The sequence below is a fragment of the Daucus carota genome, chromosome 9, assembly GCF_001625215.2.
Source record: "Daucus carota subsp. sativus chromosome 9, DH1 v3.0, whole genome shotgun sequence".
NCBI lineage: Eukaryota > Viridiplantae > Streptophyta > Magnoliopsida > Apiales > Apiaceae > Daucus > Daucus carota.
This window is the reverse complement of record NC_030389.2, coordinates 953,424-979,969: the sequence shown is the minus strand read 5'-3', so window position 1 is coordinate 979,969 and position 26,546 is coordinate 953,424. Positions and strand designations below refer to the sequence as shown.

Here is a 26,546-nt window from a genome sequence, read left to right as displayed (position 1 = left end):
AAGGACAACAGTGGTAATTATTTGACTAGCGGCGTGTCCACATGTACTGCTGCAGTGTATCTGCTCTATGCCTCTATCAATCAAGTAAGCAAAGCAAAATCAAGATTTTCTACTTCTTTTTTATAAATATTTAAAAACTAAATTTTATTCAGAATTTTCTTTTACACATTTGTAAAATTAATTTCATAAGAATTCTAAAAATGCGTGTTAAATATGTCCCACAATATAAATAATTGGGGTGACGGAGGAAATAGTAATTAATTATGTATATCATATTTTTGGATCCTAATTTTTAATTACAAACATTTATTTCATAAAAAATTGTAAATATTAATTTTTTTGTAAAATGTATGATAATAATGTATATAAATACTTATTATATTTATGAAATAATTAGCCAAAAAATTTATTGAATACAAAATGTTTTCAACGTAATTTGTGAAATTATTTTTATAGAAATTTTAAAATGCGTGTTAAATCTTAATCTACCAAGATAAACAATTAGGGGGACATTGGGAGTAATAATTATATATATTATATTTGTGGATACGAATTTTTAATTACAAATATTTATTCCGTAAAAAATTTCCAAATATTAATTATTATGTAAAATGTATGATAATAATTTATATAAATATCTATTATATTTATGAGAGAATTTGGGAAAAAAAATTTATTGGATACACTGAAATCTAATCATTTTACACTAATTTATTAATTAAATATATTATTAAAGAAGATTATATTTTAATTATAATTTATTTGTCAAGTTAGGTCGTCGAAGATATAAGTAAATAGATTTTATATTATTTGATGATTTTTTTTTATTTTCAGAACTCTAAAAAAATAAAATTATCAAAAAATTCTATAAAATAAATATATATCATTTTCCTGTTCTAATATAATATACTCCTTGTGTCCCCCTCATTTTTATAAGTTTTTTTATTCACTATCCTTGTATCCCCTCATTTTTATACGTTTTTTATTCACTACTCGGCACATACTTTAATTTTTATACGTTTTCAATTCACTGCTCGGCACGTACTTTAATGTTCCTATAAAATATAACTCCGTCACCCTAATTGTTTATATAGTGGGAATATGATTCTTATAAAAAATTAATTTTACAAATTATGTGAAAGAAAAATCTGAACAAAATTTAGTATTTAAATATTTATATAAAGGAAGAAGAAAACCTTGATTTTGCTTTGCTCATAACTTGGTTGGTTGATAGAGCAGATGCACTGATGCAGTACTGGACTCGTTAGTCAAGTAATTACCATTGTTGCTAGGGGTGAACAAAACCAACCCAAACCGCAAAAACCGACCCAAACCAACCCTTTTTTCACCTGATTAAACCGAACCATTCGAAACCGATTATTAAATGGGTTGATTTTCAAAAAATCCGAATAAATTGGGTTGGGTCAGGGTTTAACATATTTTAACCCTTAACCAACCCAACCCAACCCGTTTATATAAAAATAATTAAATAAACATATTATTCCCAGGTCCAATATTTTTTTACCACATAGTTTGCTGGTTTTTTTTAAATTCTCACTCACTAGATACTGTTGAATGACAGATCAACTATTAAATTAATTTACAACTCACCAGATGCTAAAACTAGAACTGCCCTTATATAACTTTTAAGCAGACTATCTTCTGATATGTAAATTAGGACAATATTTTGTTATGTATTACTCACTATGAAGTGCAAGAACGGTGAACTGGAGCAGATTGGCAATTTGGCAGCATTGACAGTTTATTTAGTTTGTATTTTCTTTTTTTGCTTGTAAAACCCGACCCAAACCGAACCAACCCAAACCATATTTTAATTAGCAAGGTTGGGTTATGTATATTTTTTTTGATTAATGGGTTAATTTTTTATAAACCGAACTAATTGGGTTGGGTCATTTTTTTGCCCCTAACCCGACCGACCCAACCCGTGTTCACCCCTAATTGTTGCCCCTCACCACTAGGCACTAACTCTGTTAAAAAATTTAAACGGAAATACACATAATGCATGAATTTTGAAACTAGAGGTACACACTTTGCTATATTCGAAAATTAAGGTACACAAAATGCACAAAGATGTAACTTCAGGTACACATCTTGCTTTTTACTCTAAATATAAATTGAACCAAGCTTATACATCATTGTGTATGTGTTCAAGAAATTGAACCCTTTTAACACCTGGACGACTTGGACCAGGTACATCATTGTGTATGTGTTGCTTGTTATTTGTTACTTCATCAACTTTTATTGTACAATATTGTTGCGGTACATCATTGTGTATGTGTTGCTTGTTATTTGTTACTTCATCAACTTTTATTGTACAATATTGTTGCGGGCTCAAAATATTTACAAGAAAACTAATACCTTTGATATCTCTGTGACGATATGCATCAATATTTTTAACAATAGTTTTAGTTTTAACGAGCCAAGCTCAAACCGAATTTTTAAACAACATATGTTGTTCCGAGCTGATTTTTAACTACATATCCCGTTTCGAGCTTAAGTTTTAAACGAATCAAATCGAACCTAGTTAACCCGAGTTCTAACTTTTAAACAAACCAACCAGCTGATTGGTGGTCTTGTACATAACTCATATCCCATCAGCCTCCAAGCGATTTTAAGATTCGCAACAAATAAGAAATCAATGAAGTAACACCTGAACTTGAAAGTAGGGGTGTCAATGGATCGGATCTGGATCGGATCAGGCATGATCCATATCCTGATCCGTATAATTTTATCGGATTCGGATTCGGATCGGATTTCAACCGGATTTTTTAGAACACGATCCATATCCTAATCCGTAGGATCACGGATTTTCGGATCGGAGCTCCGCTCCGTTTATATTCAAACAAAAAAAAGTCTTCACCTATAAAAATGTGTTGAAACCACTCATAATAATAATTTATAAAATCAAAATGTAGTGTTTTAAAATACAAAAACATATTTGTTCAAATATTGAAATCTTTGATAAATTCTGGAAGTTTAGAATTTAGAAACACTACGTTAACTTATAAATATTACAAATCTCTAATAAAATAAAATATGTGAAACTTCAAATTTATAGGTTGTACTAATGCAGCTCAAAACTCTGAAACCAGATGCTTAATAAGTTCAACTATCCAAGTTCAAATGCTCTCTAATTTTATTTATTTATGTATATAATATATTAATAGAGTATATATATACACATATAAATAAATAAATAAATATAAATAAATAAATAAATAAATAAATATATATATATATATATATATATATATATATATATATATAAGTCGGATCGGATTTTTTTCGGATCGGATCATATTAAATCCATATCCTATACATATCGGATCGGATATTTTTCGGATCGGATTTTTTCCGGATCGGATTTTATTTTAAGTGATCCATATCCGCTCCGTTAGCCCCTGGATCGGACCGGGTCGGACCGGATATCCGATCCATTGACAGCCCTACTTGAAAGTACGTCCTACATGTTAATAGACACAAAGGAACTTTTAGAAGAAGAAAAATTCATTCTAATTCTGGTTGTAGGCCATCATAGATAATCTGGATCAATTTTTCTAAGAAACATGAGTAAACACGTTCAATGAGTATAACAATCTGGCGCTATCCCATTACTCCTCATGGTTTTCCTGTTAAGAAAATCCACCCATTAGTGTGTTGTAGGTGAGGTACTATAATTTCTTAATCGAGAAGAGGTTTCATTTGTGAACTTTTAAGAATTTTGAACTTTAAGACAAGAACATATGCAAGAATGTGAGTAATTTGAAATTCAAATACAAATGCAGATCTAAACAAAAGAATGTTAGATGAATGCTCGTACCATCCAATGCCAAGTGACAAAAATGTAACTCTACTCCAAAATGCAGACCGTGATGATTGATGAGAAGAATAATTGAGGAGTTATAAACAAATATGTTCAGATAGCCTCTTTTCTTATCTTCGATCAAATATTATTGTCCACGATGAGAAATCTACCCACAAATTTCAAATATTTATGGTTCAGACAGCAAAATTTTATACCAGTGAGTGGATTTTTTCAAATAGATAAGATACTTCGGCTGAAACTCGATAAATTTATAATTTTGAAACTGATAGTATTACAGTCTCTAATCCATTGTCTACTACCTCTAAACAAACTGATGGTACCCCTTAAGTTGCTAATAGATATAATTATTTACTCAGCAAAACAAATTACTATAGCAGATAACTTAGAGAAGTTAGGAGATGATAATATATAACAAAGAAAATAAATTTCAGTACCTGTTGCAAAAACCATTTGCAGAAAGCAAGAACGGCGGGATCCTGTTCTTCCTCTACTTCCTGTTCTTCTTTAGGTAATAGGTCTGCTACCATGGATGTGGTAGATGCATCTGCTGAGAAATTGTGAGCTCGCATGTTCTCAATCAGTACAACTGCTTCTTCGTATCTTTTATTCAAAAGGCTTCCACGGATCATCGTGTTGTAAGTCACATCGTTAGGCAAACAACCACTAGTTTCCATTTCAGCAAGTAAAATCTTTGCTTCCTCAAATAACCCTTCTTGACAAAGTCCTCTGATCATTATGTTGTGTGTTATGACATTGGGTTGCAAACCTCTCGAAGCAAGCTTATCAAAAATATTTCTGGCCTCATCAAGTTTTCTGTTCTTGCAGAGACCATGGATGAGGATATTATGGATTTGAATATCATGAACTATACCTTTACATTCCATCATTCGAAAGAAAGAAATTGCTTCATCCATGTATCGGTTCTTGCAAAGGCCATCCAACAGAATTCGACATGTTACGATATTTGGTTTATTACCTTTTTTTAGCATTTCATGGAAAAGGTTGTGCACCTCAGCATGTCTACCCATCTGAATGAGACCATGCATCAGTGTATTGTAGGTTTCAACTACAGGTTTCAGACCTTCAGCAGACATTTGTCTGAGGAGACTGATGGCTTTGTCTAGTTCCTGCCTCTTACAATAGCCATTTATCAGAATGTTAAAGCTATTACAATTTGGCGCTATTCCATTACTCCTCATGGTATTCAGCACCTCTAATGCCCTGTCCATTTTGCCTGTTAAACAAAACCCATCCATTAGTGTGTTGTAGGTGATTACATCAGGAGGTACACTTCTCTGGATCATAATTTCAATAACATCTTGAGCATCTTTTGTCCTCCCTTCTTTGCAGTATGCATCAACTAATATATTGTAGGGTGCAAATCAGGAGGGATCTTCCGAGCACCCATTTCACTTAACAAACGCTCAATGTCCTCCCATCGGCCGGAGCTGCAAAGACCTTGAAGTAATGTGTTATAGGTTATAACATTGGGTGGAATGCCTTTTAATGTCATTTCAGAAACAAGATCCAATGCATGATCGACTTGTCTTTCTTTGCACAGAGAATCGATAATGGAGTTATAAGTTATCGCATCGGGTTTACAACCTAGCTTCTCCATCATTCTTAACAACTTTAGAGCCATGGAGGTATTTGAAGTTTTGCAGAGACCATCAATGATAGTGTTATAGGTAACTACATCAGGCTGAATTTCTCGAAATCTGATAAGATTCCTAAATAGATGCTCAGCCTCCAAAGGCCTGTCTTGAGACAGAAGGCCCTTGATGAGAGTGTTGTAGGTATAGACATCAGGCACCCAACCACTCTTGATGATTCCAGCAAGCAACGAAAAGGCATAATCAAGCGTATTCAAGTGACAACAGGAATGGATGATAGTATTAAAGGTAACAATATCAACAGGAATGCTTAAAACACGCAATTCTCTGAACATGGAAACGGCAACAGAGTATTCTTTCATCCGAACGAGGGCGGATAACAGTTGTGTGAAATGCAGAACAGAAAGCCTAGATTTCAGAAGGAGCATTTCATCGAACACCAGAAGAGCATTGTGGAGTGTATCGAAACCAACCTTAGACTTCTGATAGAGTAATTGTTTAAGCTCGGGATGAGTGGTGGATGGAGAAGGAATAAAGGGGGCTTTGGGTTGTGAATTAGGGTTAGGCTTCGTAGAGAACAGAGGAAATGTGCCTACTAGTCTTTGAGCTCCTCTCCTCACTAAAACCGCAGACATTGCTTAAAGCTGTTTTTAGATGTCAAGAAATTAAACTTATGTGATGTTATTTGATGTTGGGATAGATACTTATTTAGATGGCATCAATAAAAAAATAAGTAAAAGATTTTGAAGTATGCAACTCAATTGATACACGGATCGCTCTGTAAGGTCATTACAAAAATTAACTGAGCTGTGAGTTGTTAGAAAATGAGTTATAAAAAAGATTAACTAATGGAATGTCTTCAACTTCTGTTGCTGTGAATTTAGGCATGTATTAGATAGTTAACTTATGTTTAAGTATAAAAGTTTGGAATTCAAGAATGAATTACATCAAATCAGTACTCGAGTCCAGATTTGTGTGGATTAGTTTCACACAAATCTTGATTAAAGAATTTTTCTTATCTGAATTTACAGGTATGTATAGAAAATGATATCGGTTTGACTTATATCGTAGCAAATATCTCGTTAATTTTGATAAATTTATGATAATATCTCGAGATTTGGAGTCTTAACAAATCGTTTTCACCGAGGTTCATTCGATTAATGTGGCGATAGGTACTTATGACTATTGTCATCTATTATAAATTATGTCTATAATTACTAAATTTTCTAAATCTCAAAAAAAACATCTTGAATTCCAAGCAAATTTCGTTAAGGACCCGTGATTGTTTTCACAAATGAATATGATCAACCATTTTTAGTCGGGGTTTAAAATTTATACGACTTGATTAGAAAATGTTAATATGTGACAAAGTAAACTTGTGTTAATAATATACGACTTAGTTGTAATTAAAATAATATATTTGAAACTCTTTGTCTTTTAACATGGTATGAGAGCTCTTTTTTAGCTTGGTGGTCTCGATTTTGGTCTGATGAAGACATAAAAAAGATAATGAAGAATAATAGACACTGAAGAAATATTCATAAATCATTTCATGCCCAGTTCAAAGGTTCATGTTCTTTTGTAATGAAGTTACAATGATAGTTACATTGATCAAGAATATGAATGAGTACTAGCTGGTTTAATAGCCTTGGAACATAGGTGGAGGTGGTGATGCATAAAGGGCTCCTATATTATCTGGCAAGATGAAATCATCTGCGGGAGGTGGTGATTGTTGAGGAGTTGGTGGTGGCGGAGAATGGACTGGAGCGGGAGGTGGTGATAGGACTGGTGGTGGTGGGGAATGAACCGGAGCAGGTGGTGGTGGTGAGAGGACTGGTGGTGGTGGGGAATGAACTGGAGCAGGAGGTGGTGAGAGGACTGGTGGTGGTGGTGGAGAATGAACTGGAGCAGGGGGTGGTGGAGAGAAGACAGGCGGTGGTGGGGAGAAGACGGGTGGAGGTGGTGAGTGTACTGGCGGGGGAGGTGAGTGGACTGGTGGTGGAGGTGAGGGTGAGGGTGGGGGAGGTGAGTGGACTGGTGGTGGAGGTGAAGGTGAGGGCGGAGGAGGTGAAGGAGGTGGAGGTGAATGAACTGGTGGAGGAGGGGACGGGGGAGGAGGTGAGGGAGTTGGAGGAGGAGGGGAGGGAGTTGGGGGAGGAGGTGAGGCTACAGGTGGGGGAGGTGAATGCACGGGTGGTGGAGGTGAGGCTACAGGTGGTGGAGGTGAATGTACGGGTGGTGGAGGTGAGGCTACAGGTGGGGGAGGTGAATGTACGGGTGGTGGGGGTGAGGCAACTGGTGGTGGTGGAGATGCTACAGGTTGTGATGGTGGTGGTTCGACTACAGGAGCCGGTGTGGGCTTCGGACTTGGAGGGGGTGAAGTCTTAGGTGGCTGAGGTTTCGGCTGTGGATTTCGTGTTTCTGGTTGCACTTTGGATGGAGGAGAAATATTCACAGGACTTGGGTGAGTGGGATTTGGTCTGCAACCAACAGCTTCACATTTGACAGGATTCTTCACCACAGGATAACATTCTTCTGGAGTTCTTTGGTCTGGTTTGTCAGGCAAACAATTTTTCTTGAAATCAAACACTAGGTTGGGCTTTTGTGCTAAACAAGATTTCATCTCATCTTGGAAATAGTTGTAAGAATATGTGAAGTTCTGTAAGCTTGGCAACGCGCAGACAGAGTCAGAAACTACCCCAGAGAAGTTGTTATGTCCAATGTCGATTCTGGTTAACAGTTTCAACCCTCCTAAGTTCTTCGGTAGTGTCCCAATATAGTTGTTATAGCTGATATCAAACACATCCAGATTTCCCAACATTCCAAGTTCTTCAGGCAAGCAACCAGTCAAGTTATTATTCAAGAAAATTAACTCATTCAATGTTTTGTCCATTTTGCCAATACTGTTGGGCATACAGCCTGTTAATTCATTGTTAGCCAAAACAATCACCGAAGCAGGTGAGTTTCCAAGATTTTCAGGGATGTGGGACGAGAACCGATTGTTGTTCAAGAACAAAGCATCCAGAGGCTTATCAAAAAGTTCTCGAGGCAATGGCCCTTCAAAATCATTATACCGAAGATCAAGGTACTTGAGGGCAGGCAAACAAGTACCAACTTTCGGGAAGGTACCAACAAATCTGTTATTGCTCACATCAAATTCATGCAGAAGTGTCAACTTACAGAACTCTTCAGGAATAATGCCACAAAAACGATTACTGTTGATATGGAAAAGTGCAATATCCGTCAAGAGACCAAGTTGTGTCACTAAATGCCCAGCAATATCTCCGCTGTTAAGATCAATACCAGCAACAACAGTCAAATTCGGATCATCTAATGCTCGCTCACAAAACACACCATTATATGAGCAAACATTAGGACCAACCCAATTCCCTGTCATATTTTTTGGGTCAGAAAATATAGCTTTTTTCCATGCTTGAAGTGCAATGTAAGCATTTCTAAGCCTGGGATTGGCAAAACTGGCACGAGCATCAACTCCAAATTCAGAACCTTCCGGAACTTCTTCAGACGTCGACAAAACAAATGAAAAAGAAAAGAGAGACAACAAAAGAAGGCAGCCAAAGGCCTTCATAATCGTAGGAAAAGCCATGCTTTTCAAAACTTCCTTGGATAGGCCCAAGGCTGCTTATACTACATGCCAATGTATGGAGGGTATATAGATGGTTGACAGAAATATGACCTCAAGATAATTGAGAGGCTGCTGATAATTATTACCACATTTAGCACACTAAATTCCTGGAATCCAATATTTTACCATAGATTTTCAAGGTGTAAATTTTCTGTTTTTGTTAAGTTTTACTTGTTTTGCATGAACAATATACTAAATATGGATATGACTGAGTCTTATTATGATCCACAAAGCTGGAGATTACTTTTTTTTTTATGAATACATTAACAATTCATTTCTTTGACATCAATAGATAATACTAATTTATGTCTTCTAAATAAAAGCTAATTATTTTTGTTGCTTTCCCCACATAACACTTTTATAGGTTACTAAGAATTTTTGTAATTAACAAAATTTATACTATTTAGTATTTATGATAAAAAAAAAATTTAAGCATGCTATCTTTCATAATTAGAATCATTTGAAGTTTAAAAATTCTCAATATAATTATTTGTTGTATCATCAGCCTTCTTGCCACTTTATTCTGTATAAATGTAATTATATGATTTACTTGTACGAACAAAACTAAATGCATTAACAAAAAATAAACAAGCTCAATACAAATAAAATTCTTTATAGTTAAGCTTTAATTATAATTATTAAAGACAAAAATATTGATACACACAACATAAACACAGGTGCTTGATAAATCATGATGTCAGCTTAAAAATTTCCCTGAACATAACCAAAAACAGAAACCCGAACAGATTTAACATTCATGACTGCTTATAACACTTAAAAGCTACAAAATTACTGCATCGTAACAGGAAAAGGCAGCTGAATGTGAGTACCAAAGTACAAGATTGCTCATAGATGTTCCAAATACTTGTTGGAAAACAGTTCAGGTGCCAAAACACTATATATATCATTATATGTTGGGCTCAAGACTTGAGTCGATTTCAAAATCTATCAAACTTTCAAAAATATACTTACCACTGTCCTCTTCATTAAACCTCAGAAATTTTCATCATCACCAGCATCTCCATAACAAGCTACAAAATTTTACCTGTTTCAGAAATTATACATGCATCAATAACACTACTATTAAAAACCGCTCTTTGCTTGTACATAATACATATAACAATATATCAGTTGAAATCTAGCTAGTTCCCAGAATCATATCACTTTCATACTATAAGCAATGTCCTTACAGATTTGTTGCATGCTGCTACAGACAGAACCTCAAAGATCGGAATTTTCAGATTCTAGATACAAATTGTGTATGATTAGAAGATAATATATAAAATAAATAAACATGCTAGTAATTAGCATTAATTACTTATTGTAACTAGTTATGCGTACAAGATATTATCTTTCTAATGGAAACACTAGATGAATCATTTTTGTTGAACTAAGGGAAACGATGTTCTCTATGTTACTATCAAAGAAAGAAAATAAAATGCATAAATCTATATATGTACTTAATCAATAAGGTAGAATCATTAGTTTGAAAATAAGCCAAGTAATACTAATATGAAGTATGAACATTTGCACTTGCTTATATATCATATAGAAATCAGTTAAAATGCATCACTAATCATATTACTAATACAAATCTTCTCATATTAGTTGGACTTTGTATGCATAAAGCAATAATTAGAACATAGGCACAATTCACAGTAATTCGTTAAGATCCCCTTCTGAATATAACTATATATAAAAAAAAAGTACATAATATCTTGTATGCATAAAAGAAGGTTATTTAAAAAATCATATATGTATGACAAAACACGGATGGTTATCTGATAAACCATGAATGTCAGCGTGGAGATTTAATTTAATACAAAAAAAATGATAAGTATAAAATGCACATAGATTATCGTTTATCAATTTTCTTGCTTAAAATTCAGAAGTTCTTCAAAAGTGTTATTTCATAACATGCAAAGGTGAGAACATGGTTATCTGATGAACCATGTATGTGCGTAACAAAAACAAGTATAAAATGCACATAGATTATCAATTATACACATTTCTTGCTTAGGACTCAAAAATTCTACCAAATCATCACTTCATAAAGTACACAAATGTGCATATAAATTTCTTGAGTTTTTCGAAAGCTAGTCAGGTACCACTAAAAGCAATATGGCATGATTATGCCGATTTCAAAAACTCAGCTTCTAGAAGTTTCAAATATTCTTACCATGGTACTCCTCACTTCCGTTCATTATTGTTAACGGTATCATAATCTTCAATGTTTCCATCTTGGTTGTATGTACCGCCGTTCATGCTACCAAGATCACTATCCTCTTCTATTTCTTCATTCCCGTCTGATTGCGAGTTCGAAATTCCATAGGTTGGCTCAGATTCTCCATTTGTAGTAGGCAATAGCCCGTTCTGAGAATCTGGATCTTCTTTAGTTGGCCCTTCTTGGATTGTTTGAGCAAATCGGCTTTGAATGAGATAATGTGCCACAGATTTGAACCCTAGACGTTTCACCTGAAATGATCATATAATTGAGTTTAGGTCCTTCAACAATAAATTTTAGCGCATATTAAGCGTCAACGTTGTATCAAATTCAACTTCCCAGATGAAAGTAAGATTCAATAGAGAAGTAATAAAGAAAACTGAATACACTGAAATTGTCAAGTAGTAATCACTAACATCCACTCAAACTATTGTATTCGGAGGGTAGGGAGGTGTTTCAGTTGACAGCCCAGTGCCATGGCTTGTTCCCCTCCTACATGGGCAAAGGTCATGGTTGGAACCCTCACCTCCCCTCTCAATAAATATATATCTAATGTGTTTTAATATATGAAAGATACCCAAAAAAACAGAGGGGCAGGTCATACAATAAAATAAACATTCAAAGTACTGCAAGAAGATATGTTTAACCTTCCTATAGATGGAACCAGTAGGCTTCCATCCTTTGCTTAGTCGGCAACAACTGCAGTTGCATATTCCTCGACAGACAGGGCAAATCCAGCTTTGATTCTTATTCACTTCAATAACATTTTCACCGTATCTGCACAAAGTAAAAAAATAATAAAAAATGATTGCCGCACTGACACATGACAGCACATACTCCTTTCCCATGAAAAATGTCTCCTCTCTTAAGTAAATTTTATTCATCATCTTTAAGGACAAACTTAAAGTTGAATTCTATGTACAGACTACAGAGTTACAAATTACATAAATAAAGCAGCAACGGACTTTCTAAAATCTATATAGATAATTGAACATCTAATTCCCAGTGGAAGAAATATTATAGAGGCAAATTTTAATTAATACGTTATGTGCACTACAATTTTCAAGCATGATATCGCTGTACCTCGTGAATAAACAGTCGCCACAAAATTGCCCTTGTCCTGTCTTGCAAGAGCTGCACCGAGTACGCCGTCCAAGAGTTTTCTGCCTGAAGGAGATTGTTATCAAATTAAGAGTTGATCCCATGTGAACAGTACAGAATTTATTAAAACCATAAGCGTGAAACAAGGCCGTGTATAAAATAAACAAAAACAAGATACTGAAACTGGTTACATCATTATGGACTATAAATTAAAAGCACCAAGTTCATATACATATATATGTTATGGTAAATATCCATGAATATGTGAGTCTGCTTTTTATAATGGAGTAAATGCAATTATATTATGTGGTTAAAAACTTTTTTATATCTTATTAGATACAAAAATATGTGGGGCCACCAAAGAAGTTTACTGCATTTGGACCATAGTTCCTATTTGTATTAAACCGATAGTAAAGGAACTATTATGGGCTTAACCCATAATCTGCTGAGACTCGCTAGGTACTATGAACCTTGAAATGACAGCTTTGGAACTGATGATAAATGTAAGCTTTATAATTCATTTCATGTTGTCAAGTAATTTTTACCTTGTAACACTAACAGAATCAGCAGGTATTTAAAAGAAAATAATGAAGAATGCTACCCGTGGATAGTGGAGACGTGCAAATAATTACTTTTGATCCTCTCTACTTGGCACGATGCTTAATACTGCTACATGAACCAGCCACAGGGCTGTTGGATATCTTAATTGAGCAATGCCTATCTTTCTTCCTACCTGTCTTGTTGAAATTTTTAATCATTTATTGCATAATTGTCAAAACTGTTTAAGCAGTACCAAGTTAGGCATGCTGTATGCTCATTAACTTTGAGAACGAAGTTAATAACCACACACACCTTCCCAACCCCCAACCCCTCTTCAGTGGCTGTGCCATTGTCTCGTCAACATTACTTTTTACTGCAACATAGATTTTGGACTAACCTATTTGATATTTCGGCTAGACGGCTAGACCTATCTAAAGGATCAACTGCTACCCCTTTTAATATACCAGCCCTTGCTCCTTACTTGTGTATAAAATTTATCAGCCAAATAATAAACAAGACTAGTAGATTGTTCCTCCAAGTACCTAACATAGATTCCTTAACTTACTATAAGAAAATATTAATGCTAAAGCCAAGTGTGTTTGTTGTCCACCTAATTTTTGTTGTGTTACATAACCCTTAAACAATGATGTAAGAAATTACCTGCACTGATGGCAACCCTTCCCTTCAACTGGATCATATATTCGTTTCCCATTTTTGTCGTAACCATCCACATACAAAGCCCATTTTGTCTTGCAATCACCTAAAAGTTTTTCATGCTCTGCCGTATAAATTTCAGGTTCTGAACCTTGTTGTAGATGAATCTCAGTAACCCTTGCAGCTCTCCCGGCTTTTTTAGGAGAGTGTGCCCCTTCAGCATAATTAACCCGCGTCATAGTATTCAATCTATGTAACCATGCAACAAGATAATGTAAGAACACAAAGAACTCAATTTCTTTTTCAAAAGAAAAATTCCTCAAAATCAATTTAAAAAAATAACATATATCTTTAAGGAGCTATGTTACTCTGACTCTTCTATTTAGGTTGCCGTAACCGTGTTGGACACTCGGACACGACCCTTATTTCGTGTCAGATCCTTTGACTAAAATGTTTGACCAAATTCAAAAATCAAATATGAGTCAAACTTACAATTCAAAAGAAATATGTGAGAAAAAAGAAAGAAGCAAGAATGGGATTAAAGTACAGAAGACGCCTAATTTGCAAAATCCCCTACAAAATCATGTCAAATTTGAGTTTTATTGTTACTTTTTTGTTAAGATGTCTAACTTATCATACTTGTTTATTAATTTACCATGATGTATCCCTGTACTCGTGTCCAAAAATAGGACAGTGTCCCCGTGTCTCCAATTTTCAAAGTTCCCAAGTCTAACTCTCGGATATGTGTGTGTCCAAACTCCGTACCCGAGTCCGAGTAATTAGGAGTATAAAATTTTCAAATCCACACTCCAAAATATAGTTGTTTGTAGTAGAGCTCATCCCTATAATCCGATTCAACATAAATACACATAAGCGCATAGCACAACTTTATTTTGTCATCTCCATCAGAAACTACAACTGTAAATAAATGCAACAAATAGAGCTATTTGTGTTTCACTCACAAAAGAGACTCGTGAAGTAAGGACCTCTACAGAGTCAAATCAAAAGGCAAATCAACGTATTCATATATTTGATCCTAAAAAAGCTCTATTCTTCCCATCAAACTTTACACACACACACACATACAAAGCCCATGAAGTTGATTCGTCTTTGTATCTTCAAACTCATATATTAGTCCATTACACAGAGGTCAATTCGTTTCACCAAATCTGACACACATATACACGCGTGCACACAAACAATAAAGCTGATTAATTTATGTATCTTCATATATTAGTCCATCAGAACAAAGCTCTATTCATTTCGACTAAACTTACACACACACAAAACCCATAAAGCTAATTAATTTATACAAGTCAAAATCATCAAGAACCCCACCAAAAAGGGAAAAAAATAATACACAAACAGAATCACAAAAAGGGAAATCTAAAAAATAAACCAACAATCACAATTCAATAATTTATGCCGGAAAAACATTAAAACGAAAAAAAAAAACCTAGATGACCTCCTAGTTCAATCAGGTAAAGCTTAAATCTTTTTAAAGGAAGCCCTTGGTTATCTCAATGGAGAGGGTTTATGAGACTTTACACTGATAATCACTCACACACGCCCCCCCCCCCCCCCCCCCCCAACACACACAAACAACCACCAAATTTGATTTTGATATTTATCTTCAAAATCAAACAGCAGTCCATCAGAACAAAGCTCTATTTACACACATACAGAACCCATAAAGCTAATTCATTTATACATCCCCAAATCACCAAGACTCCCACCAAGAAAACACATGAAGCAAACAAATTGACAAAAAGGGCAATCAAGAAACAAACAATTTAGGCGGGAAAAGGCATTGAAATGAAAAACAAAACATACCTAGAAGACCTCCTAGTTGAATCAGGCAAAGCTTGAATCTTTCTAACACAACCCCTTGACTTCTTCGAGGGAGAGGCCTTACGAGACTCACCACTGAGCTTCTTGGAGAGTTCTAAGATACCCATTTGCTTCATTCTTGCTAAATTCTCTTTGATTCTTTCCTGTCTCATCTTTTCATATTCATTTTTGTTGTCATTTGGGGATTCTTGGTGCTCTTTATTGGGTTTTTGCTTGATGGGTCGCCCTCTTTTCCTGCCACTCGCCATTGCTGCTGCTGCTTCAACAAAGGGGAGAGTGTGATATAAACAGGGGAATGTGAAATGTATGGTCGACTAGTGTTATTTTTCAAATGTAATTATATATTATATATTTCTATAATAGAAAGAAATATACAATAATATATGCTTATATTTATATTTTACCTATTACATTCGTTTGAGCTATAAAATGAAATGCAAATTTAAATTTTTTATATGAATATGAATCATATTTATATTTAATTAGACGAATTTTCGAATTCATTTTCAGCTTAAATAAGTGTTAATAATAATATAATTTAATAAAATGAATAATACTAAAATAGGTTACATTTTTTCTAATTGTAATTATTTAAAAATTTTGATAGTATTGTAATAGAAAATTTTAAAGATAAAAATATTATTATTATATTAATATAAAAGTAATATACAATAGTTTTTATTTCTAATTTGACTTGATAATAAAATAATTTACTAAATAAGGACCTTGCTTGGGATTTATAAAAATAAGATTGTATTATTCTTATTTAAGTTTCATATTAAATATAAGCTCAAAATTGAACTAAGTGCTTGTATATATATATATAGTAAATATAGCAAATTGAATGTGAACATTTTTTTATATTTTATGTAAAAAAGAATAATGTGAGTAGAAATTCTCAGTGCATCAAAGATGCAGAATAATCTTCTCCTTTGAGAAAAAAAAGTGTTCAATTGAAATATTAAACGTGACTATCCGTAATAACTAACTTGCAAAATGGATCTGTTTATCATAAAGAGATTCGTCGTTTTCTGATTGTAGGAACTACGAGATCAACCTAAGGACGCCGAACGCCGAAAACGTCCTTAGGTTGATCTCGTATATAATTTAGTAAGATGGGATATGTCAAATGGTAAGGGTTTATCCTCATTGACAACACCAAATCAGACCCTAGTATTTCTCCATAGGCGGTGTAGCTGGAAGTTTGGGAACCTACAAAACAATGTCGGAGGGGGTTGTGGGCTCACGATACTTCCAGCCGCAACCCCCTCAGGCATGAGAATTGTCCCCAGATTTCCCAGTAAACAGCTAACATGGGATGACACCTTTGAACATATCATGTCTATCATTTGGCGATGAATCAATTCGTTTCCCAGGTTCTGAAGCTGCTGCAACTTGACATTCAAATGTACCAGTGGCATCCTTTCTAAGTGAAGGTAAAGAAATCTTCAAGATCACAGTCACGGTAGTAATCTAAACAAGTGTTCTCAGTACACGATTACGGCATTCAGCAAGATGATTGCTATGCTAATGTAATACTGCAGATTCCTTAAACAGAGACAGTTGCCCGTTAGTTTGACTCCTTACATTTGATCACGAAGGAACGTTGTTAAAGGGACCGGAGATCATATGGTTTTCCCTTTTATTACAAGGGGCACGTATGAAACGAGGTCTTTCTAGAATGAAAAACAGAGGATTGGATATAAAATAACAAAGAGAACTCCAATATCAACAGAAGGAAATGAAAATTGTCATATGATCATTGCAAGTATCATAAGAGAAGGTACTTTTTCCTGTGATGTTCACTGCAAGCACAGTTATCGGACCAAATTCGTCCAAGTCGGCTCAGAATTGTTTTTCGCTCAAGAAAGAGAAACATACCTGTTGAAGGAACAAATAATGAGTCTAAAGTCACCTCTTATAGATCATCAACTGTTACTTTCAACGCAATTATGTAATGTACAAACATGACACTCCCCCATCACACACAAACACATACAAGTAACTTCGTATACAGAATACGAAGAAAATATGAACATCTGATCGAATTTAGTTAATTTAGGCTCTACCCTAAATATCTCCGATTTTGAAGATCTCCAATTAACCTTTAACGAATATTTTATTAACTTATCGATTAAATTCAGTCCCTGATTTATTAAAAAAAATCTCATGTAAATCCTTAATCGATAGATAAACTCATTAATATTGATTTCTTATTTCCACAAACATGAATTCCGGACATATCGCCTCTCGTATATACAAGATGACTCCTATGTATTGCTATAGCTTATTCCTGCACTATTTCAAATTCTTCTTCTCAAGTTTTAAGCTTCACACACTAATTGCTTTTTCTCTTGAAGACATTAACGGGGGTGTATTCGATTGAGATTTTAATGCATTGTTTTTAATTTATGGATTTTAATGGATTGTATGAGATTTTGATTTTGTGCGGATTCTTGATGAAATGTTGCAGAGTTGATAGGATTTAGGTACAATGCTTCAAAATCCCATTGAATTTGGTGGGATTTCAAAAAACTTAAAATACACTGAAGAATGCCACAAAATCCATCATTTTATGAAATGAAAAAAAATCCATCAGCATTTGAATACCATCAGATTTTAATGGATTTTAAACAATCCCAATTGAATACCATCAGATTTTAAAGCATAATTTAAAATCCCAATTAAATACCACCAGATTTTGTAGCATAATTTAAAATCCCAATTGAATACCTCAAGATTTTAATGGATTTCAAACAATCCCAATCGAATACCCTCGGATTTCAAGAATGCAAAAAAATGCTTTAAAATCCCAATCCAATACACCCCTCTAAGTCTAAATTTTTAATGTAAATGCATAGCCTAGTCTTGCTGAATTATTCTAGGAATTTAATCTCTTCCCGCTGAATAGAGGGGTAGTAGATTGTTGCCATCGTATAATAATCTATCTCATTTCCGGATTTGAGTCAATTTCACGCAGATAGGAATTCCTAACTGACTCACAGAAATCCCAGCTAAAAGAAAGGAATTCCTAACAGACAGAGAGAAATCCCAGCTAAAACGTTCCTGCTCATACAAAGAATTTCTTGAAAGAGGGTTGAGCGATGTTGTTGGTGAAGAGAGGAGCTCAAACACTGGCCACTGCTCATTTTCATGCTCTCACTTCATTCACTTTGATGCCTCCAATTGTAAGCACCCCAAATTCTCTTTTTCATTCTCATTTTCTTCTTTTCTCTACTAAACCTAACCCTGATTCACAGCCCAAACCCCCCTTTATTCCTTCTCCATCCACCACCCATCCCGAGCTAAAACAATTGCTCTATCATAAATCTAAGGTTGGTTTCGATAAACTAGAAGATGCGCTGCTAGTGTTCGATAAAATGCTCCTTCTGAAATCTGGGCCTCTTGTTCTGCAGTTTAACCAACTGTTAACTGCCCTTGTTCGGATGAAAGAATACTCTGTAGCCGTCTCCATGTTTAGAGAATTGCGTGTTTTAAGCATTCCTGTTGACATTGTTACTTTTAATACTGCCATCCATTCCTGTTGTCACTTGAATACACTTGATTATGCCTTTTCGTTGCTTGCTGGAATCATCAAGAGTGGTTGGGTGCCCGATGTCTTTACCTACAACGCTCTCATCAAGGGCCTTCTATCTCAAGACAGGCCTTTGGAGGCTGGGGATTTGTTTAACAAGCTTATAACATATGAAGAAATTCATCCTGATGTAGTTACTTATAACACCGTCATTGATGGTCTCTGCAAAACTTCAAATACCTCCATGGCTCTCAAGCTGTTAAGAAAGATGGAGGAGATAGGTTGCAGACCCGATACTATAACTTATACCTCGATTATTGATTCTTTGTGCAAAGAGAGACGAGTCGATCATGCATTGGATCTTGTGTCTGAAATGACCCACAAAGGCATATCACCTAATGTCTTTACCTACAACACTCTCATCAAGGGCCTTCTATCTCAAGACAGGCCTTTGGAGGCTGGGGATTTGTTTAACAAGCTTATAACATATGAAGAAATTCATCCTGATGTAGTTACTTATAACACCGTCATTAAAGGTCTCTGCAAAACTTCAAATACCTCCATGGCTCTCAAGCTGTTAAGAAAGATGGAGGAGATAGGTTGCAGACCCAATACTATAACTTATACCTTGATTATTGATTCTTTGTGCAAAGAGAGACGAGTCGATCATGCATTGGATCTTGTGTCTGAAATGATCGTTAAAGGCATTCCACCAAATGTTATAACCTATACCATATTAATTCAAGGTCTTTGCATCTCTAGCCGATGGGAGGACATTGAGCCATTGTTAAGTGAGATGGGTGCTCAGAAGATCCGTCCTGATTTGCATACCTATAGTATATTAGTTAATGCATACTGCAAACAAGGGAGGACAAAAGATGCACAAGATGTTATTGATATTATGATCGAGAAAAGTGTACCTCCTGATGTAATCACCTACAGCACACTAATGGATGGATATTGTTTAACAGGCAAAATGGACAGGGCGCTAGAGGTGCTGAATACCATGAGGAGTAATGGGATAGCTCCAGATTGTTATAGCTATAGTATATTAGTTAATGCATACTGCAAACAAGGGAGGACAAAAGATGCACAAGATGTTATTGATATTATGATCGAGAAAAGTGTACCTCCTGATGTAATCACCTACAGCACACTAATGGATGGATATTGTTTAACAGGCAAAATGGACAGGGCGCTAGAGGTGCTGAATACCATGAGGAGTAATGGGATAGCTCCAGATTGTTATAGCTATACCATTCTGATAAATGGCTATTGTCAAGGAGGGTTATTTGAGGAAGCAAAGATATTACTTTCTGAAATGGAAACTAGTGGTTGTTTGCCTGACGATGTGACTTACAACACGATCATCCGTGGAAGCCTTTTGAATAAAAGATACGAAGAAGCAGTTGTACTGATTGAGAACATGCGAGCTCACAATTTCTCAGCGGATGCATCTACCACATCCATGGTAGTCGACCTATTACCTAAAGAAGAACAGAAAGAACAGGAAGAACAGGACCCTGCCGTTCTTGCTTTTGCCAAATGGTTTCTGCAATAGGTCTGAAATTTATGGTTCATTCTTATGTGTTATCATCTCCTAACTTATTTAAGTTATCTGCTATAGTAATATGTTTTGCTGAGTAAAGAATTTATCTATTTGCAACTTAAGGAGTACCGTCAGTTTGTTTAGAGATAATAGACAATGGATTAGAGACGGTAATACTATCTCTTCTATATGTATTAAGGACAGTCTATGTTCAAGTTGTCATTCCGAATTGAAATCTAGCATTTCGACGCTTCCCATAATACGGAAAAAGAAATCAGCATTTAAAAATAATAAAAGAAGCCTCTGTAGTCTTTACTACCTCTATAATGCATATATCAGATAACTTTAGTTTTATATAATGGCATTATTTTTTGAATTTCTATGTTGTGATACTATTGATTCTGCTTGCTACTAAAAGCCGTAAAACCAAATTGTGGTGTATATGTTATAGAACGCTAGGAAGCGAGAGTCTGCGTCGAACCTCCAGAGATTTGTGTTATAGAGTGTTCGCAAGAATATAGTTTTATGTGGTTATGTTCTTCTCATGTTCTCCTTGTTTCATCGATGTGGCTTTGGCAGAGACAAAACGGTGATATTAGGCTATTTGTCTTGGAAAAAAAGTTGGCTTTTTGAATAATATTGTATTTCTCTGGTTCTAATAACTTAATGTGCAAAATTAAGTTTCGGTTTGTTAGGTGAAACTTTTTATGGCTGCGCAATATTTTCTCCCTAATCTGTGTAGTCCCTCATGTGTTATGCTTCCTGTTTGATATTGTGCAGAAAAATGATCACGCGAACAGCTTGAGCACAGTCTTGATTTGAGAAGATCAGTCAAATAGTTCTGAAGGTCTCTACGTCAGATGCTGGATAACTGAAGTCCATCTCCTAGTCCCTCATTAATGCTTCCTGTTTGATATTGAGGACTGCTTACTAGAAGTGCAGAAGAATGATCAGAAAAGTATGAATACGTCGTCTTTACTCCTATGCGAGTAAAATTTGAAAACTTGAATATTTAGTCCCATCTTTTGCGTTTTGTATGAGCAGCAACAGAACCACCTAGATAAATATTAAATTTTAACACTCATAATATTAATTTTAAAGATGTAAATAGATATAAACCCACCTACAATATGCTTATGGATGGATTTGAAACCCAATGCCATAACACATAACATATTGACTAGAGGATTATGTTAAAAAGTTATACGAGGAAGCAAAGAATTACTAGTTAGAATGGAAGTTAGCGTATGTTTGCTAGAAATTCCCACATCTGATATTTTAAAGATGGCAACTTATGATGTAAATTGACCTTTGTGAAAATCGATATCGTACGTATCATGTTTGGCATGTCCTACCCGCTCTTATATTTTTCCCAGAAAAAGTAATTATTCATAGGTCCAATACTTGTATATTTTTCATTTTTTTGGTGATGCAACAATTATAAAAACTCTCTTTTCACCTATTTTTCTATATATTTCATCATTTATGATGTGATAATTAATACACAAAATATTCAGTATCATATTTTAAATGGATCCAGTTAGCCTGTGTTGTTTTGCTAATAGTTGTTGTGCTAGTTTGTTGTTCTTGGATGTTCAGTTGCTGTATAATTGTAGCAGATTAATCTACCCATCAAATTTACATAGCCGATGCGTAAGAAATACTTTTTTAACTATATGGATTGTGAATTTGTGATTGCTTGCTTTGTTTCGCTTTCCATCTCCTATATGTACAAAGCTATACTGCATGATGAGTTGTTTTCTTCCTGCAGTCGGCAATTTCAAATTTTTTTTTAAGTATATTGAAGTGATAAGTGAATGTTTTTGATAGGTTTTGGAAAAATTTGTAAAGGAACTATTTTGCAGTCTGCCACTGTTTTTAGTAAAGGAACTAGTTTTCTGGAAGAACCGGTCTGCAATTTTGCTTAAATAAATTCTAATGCTCTTTTTTTATTTATTCCGCAGTCTTCAGTTTTCTGTCAATTTAGTAATTTCTGCAGTCTGGCACTGTTTCGAAAGGAAGTATGAATTGCTGATTGAATTGTGGTGGCTCTTTGTTTGCTTAAATCTGAATAGAACCGAAGTTGCTGACCTGCTGTTGTGAAAGGTCTGTTGCAGTGTTGCTGTAATGCTGTCTAATACGGTGCTAGTGCTGGAGTGTTTAGTTTATATTGGAGTTGCTTCCGGGTCTTGGCTGTTGCAAACTGTTGTTCAAACTTGCTGGCTACATTTGGTGATGTACTGATGTAGTGATGCGCCATCTGTTGAATGAATATACTACTATGGGTTATTTGTCTAGGCTTAATATGATAGTACTAGTAATGTCATTTCTTCTCGCCAAATTATATTACTACGGGTTATTTGTCTGAGCTTATTCGGTTACCAAATAATTCGGTTCGGACACTGAATAACCAAATACTCTGCACATTTTGTGTGGATGATCCCAATAAGCCTTGCTAATTGTTCATATCTGCCTGCTTAAGCCGGACAATAACCAGCTGATTGTATTCAAGTAAGACGATAACCGGCTAATAGTATTTATTCAAGCAAAATTGTGGATTTGGTCATCGAAACCTTCGTGCACTAGTATGGTTTGGAACCGGGAAAAAATATTACCTATAAATAATTTATTTTTGGGCCATGTACACATGCATGAGTTTATATATGGAGAATATTTGATCCATGCATTCACTCACACTAGGATTCGGAGTTGTAGAAACTAAGAAAATCGAATTCCAGTAGAAATGTTGTTAACAAAATACTAAAATATTGAAAATAATATTTTTACATGATGTTTCATATTTAAAAAACTGGTTTCAACGGAGCTCCAAATATTTTCTGTGTTTGGATCCATGGTTCTGATATCTGGATATAATTAAAAGAAATTAACAATTTAAAACCTATCTTAGTTGAAACATATTCCCTATTCTAATAGGGTTTGACCAGTGTGTGCCCATGAACACATACTAAGCATCAAATTCTATAATTTTGGTGGATTTTGATTGGTGTGATTGGTGAATTTGCAGGAAGTCCATCATTATAAAGAAGTATGAGCCAATCAAAAACCACAAAATTTATAAAATTTGATGTTTAGTGTGTGCACATCTGCCTCTATTAGAAAAACCGTTCTAATAATAATCTATCTATACACGCCTGAAAGAGAAAGAGAAAGACGGTTGAGCAATGGCTGGCATGTTGGTCAAGAGAGGAGCTCTATTTCATGCTTTCACTTGTTCATCTCTTTTTCATTCTCATTTTCTTCCTTTCTCTACTAATTCAGAACCCAAAAGGCCCTTTATCCCATCTTCATCCACCACTCATCCGCAACTTCAGCAGTTACTTTATGAGAAATCCAAGGTTGGTTTTAATAAACTTGACGATGCTCTTGAGGTGTTTGATAAAATGCTTCAAATAAAACCTCTGCTTCCCGTTATTAAGTTCAGCCAACTCTTAACCGCCCTTGTTCGGATGAAAGAATACTCTGTTGCCGTCTCCATGTTTAGAGAAATGCGTGTTTTAAGCATTCCTGTTGATATTGTTACCTTTAATACCATCATCCATTCCTGTTGTCACTTGAATACACTTGATTATGCCTTTTCGTTGCTTGCTGGAATCATCAAGAGTGGTTGGGTGCCCGATGTCTTTACCTACACCACTCTCATCAAGGGCCTTCTATCTCAAGACAAGCCTTTGGAGGCTGATCATTTATTTAGGAAGCTTATCAGATTTCGAGAAATTCAGCCCAATGTAGTTATGTATAGCACCATCATTGATGGTCTCTGCAAAACTTCAAATACTTCCACGGCTCTCAAGTTGTTAAGAAAGATGGAGAATTTAGGTTGTAGACCCAATGCGATAACTTATACCTCGATTATTGATTCTTTGTGCAAAGAAAGACGAGTCGATAATGCATTGGATCTTGTGTCTGTAATGACACACAAAGGCATATCACCTAATGTTATAACCTATAACAGCTTACTTCAAGGTCTTTGCAGCTCAGGCCGATGGGAGGACACTGAGCGTTTGTTAACTGAGATGGGTGTTAGGAACATCCCTTCAGATTTGCACACCTATAATATATTAGTTGATGCATACTGCAAAGAAGGGAGGACAAAAGATGCTCAAGATGTTATTGATATTATGATCGAGAAAAGTGTACCTCCTGATGTTATCACCTACAACACACTAATGGATGGATTTTGTTTAAGAGGCAAAACGAGCAGGGCATTAGAGATTCTGAATACCATGAGGAATAATGGGATAGCGCCAGATTGTTATAGCTTTAACATTCTGATAAATGGCTATTGTAAGAGGCAGGAAGTAGACAAAGCCATCAATCTCCTCAGACAAATGCCTGTTGAAGGTATAAAAGCCGATGTTCAAACCTACAGCACCATCATACATGGTCTCTTTCAGATGGGTAGACATAATGATGTGCACAACCTTTTCCATGAAATGCTAAAAAAAGGTAATAAACCAGATATTGTAACATGTCGAATTCTGTTGGATGGCCTTTTTAAGAACCGATACATTGATGAAGCAATTTCCTTGTTTCGAATGATGGAATGTAAAGATACAGTTCATGATATTCAAATACATACTATCGTCATCGATGGTCTCTGCAAGAACGGAAAACTTTATGAGGCCAGAAATATTTTTGATAAGCTTGCTTCGAGAGGTTTGCAACCTAATGTCATAACACACAACATAATGATCAGAGGACTTTGTCAAGAAGGGTTATTTGAGGAAGCAAAGATATTACTTTCCGAAATGGAAACTAGTGGTTGTTTGCCTGACGATGTGACTTACAACACAATCATCCGTGGAAGCCTTTTGAATAAAAGATACGAAGAAGCAGTTGTATTGATTGAGAACATGCGAGCTCACAATTTCTCAGCGGATGCATCTACCACATCCATGGTAGTCGACCTATTACCTAAAGAAGAACAGAAAGAACAGGAAGAACAGGACCCTGCCGTTCTTGCTTTTGCCAAATGGTTTCTGCAATAGGTCTGAAATTTATGGTTCATTCTTATGTGTTATCATCTCCTTACTTATTTAAGTTATCTGCTATAGTAATATGTTTTGCTGAGTAAAGAATTATATCTATTAGCAACTTAAGGGATACCAATAGTTTGTTTAGAGGTAAGAGACAATGGATTAGAGACTGTAATACTATCTTTTCTATATGTGTTAAGGACAGTCTATGTTCAAGTTGTCATTCCGAATTGAAAGCTCGCATTTCGACCCTTCCCATAATACGGAAAAAGAAATCGGCATTTAAAAATAATAAAAGAAGCCTCTGTAGTCTGCACTACCTCTATAATGCATATCAGATAACATTAGTTTTATATAATTGCATTATTTTTGGGATTTCTATATGGTGATACTTTTGATTCTGCTCGCTACTAAAATTGCCTGAAAACTAAATTGTGGTGTAGATGTTATTTTTGAGTTTCCTTGAATAATTTTCTTTTGATCTGTATTTGGTATGTTTTTTTTAAGTTATCGATCTTGAAGCATGTAAACTTTTGAGTAGAGTGATTGTGGAATAGATTTGTTACTGAATGTAGAGTTAAAGACGAGATGAAAATGATTTATTTTTTTGAGTATCTTTAATCTGCTGGTAGGAGGATTCGAAGATAGAAGCTTTCAGGGTCAAATGGAATCGAGGAAATTGAAGAAAATTCCAGCATTTTTCAAGCCTTTTGTTGCAGAAGATAGGGAACGACGACTGGTAAGTTTTTTAATCAACAATGGTGGTTTAGTCCAGTTAGGTTCTATTCAAAAGGTTCCTTAGTAACTTGTTATGCTTATGTCCAAAGCTCAAATGGTATTTATTAATGATTATTGATTAAGTAATAGAAGCAAATCATGCTTAAAAAGCTTAATTTGTGTAGATATTGAGTTATTGACTGTGATGTACTCATCTTGCAGTTGATCCCACCATTCTTCTCTGAATTCATGAAAGATAGGTTGCCGAATAA

At 35.0% G+C, this 26,546-nt stretch overlaps 3 protein-coding genes and 1 pseudogene across 3 annotated transcripts; 1 reads left to right on the top strand and 3 right to left on the bottom strand.

Moving 5' to 3' along the window:
* Positions 1-3,313: 3,313 nt before the first annotated feature.
* Positions 3,314-6,318, bottom strand: LOC108201083 (putative pentatricopeptide repeat-containing protein At1g12700, mitochondrial; annotated as a pseudogene).
* A 668-nt stretch (positions 6,319-6,986) lies between these two features.
* LOC108200523 (pollen-specific leucine-rich repeat extensin-like protein 1) lies at positions 6,987-9,200 on the bottom strand. The gene has a single exon (XM_017368704.2). The coding sequence runs from the start codon at positions 9,065-9,067 to the stop codon at positions 7,100-7,102; it is 1,968 nt and encodes a 655-aa protein (XP_017224193.1). The 5' UTR covers positions 9,068-9,200; the 3' UTR covers positions 6,987-7,099.
* A 603-nt stretch (positions 9,201-9,803) lies between these two features.
* On the bottom strand, positions 9,804-15,786 carry LOC108200524 (uncharacterized). The gene is made up of 6 exons (XM_017368705.2): positions 15,459-15,786; positions 13,632-13,874; positions 12,414-12,497; positions 11,978-12,107; positions 11,286-11,581; positions 9,804-10,151 (listed from the first exon to the last, which is right to left on the bottom strand). The coding sequence occupies exons 1-5, from the start codon at positions 15,722-15,724 to the stop codon at positions 11,297-11,299; spliced, it is 1,008 nt and encodes a 335-aa protein (XP_017224194.1). The 5' UTR covers positions 15,725-15,786; the 3' UTR covers positions 9,804-10,151; positions 11,286-11,296.
* Positions 15,787-18,315: 2,529 nt separating this feature from the next.
* LOC108202546 (protein Rf1, mitochondrial-like) lies at positions 18,316-26,515 on the top strand. The gene is made up of 4 exons (XM_064084469.1): positions 18,316-20,570; positions 23,741-25,569; positions 26,190-26,296; positions 26,497-26,515. Exons 1-2 carry the CDS (start codon positions 18,581-18,583, stop codon positions 25,567-25,569), a joined length of 3,819 nt encoding a protein of 1,272 aa, XP_063940539.1. The 5' UTR covers positions 18,316-18,580; the 3' UTR covers positions 26,190-26,296; positions 26,497-26,515.
* Positions 26,516-26,546: the final 31 nt, after the last annotated feature.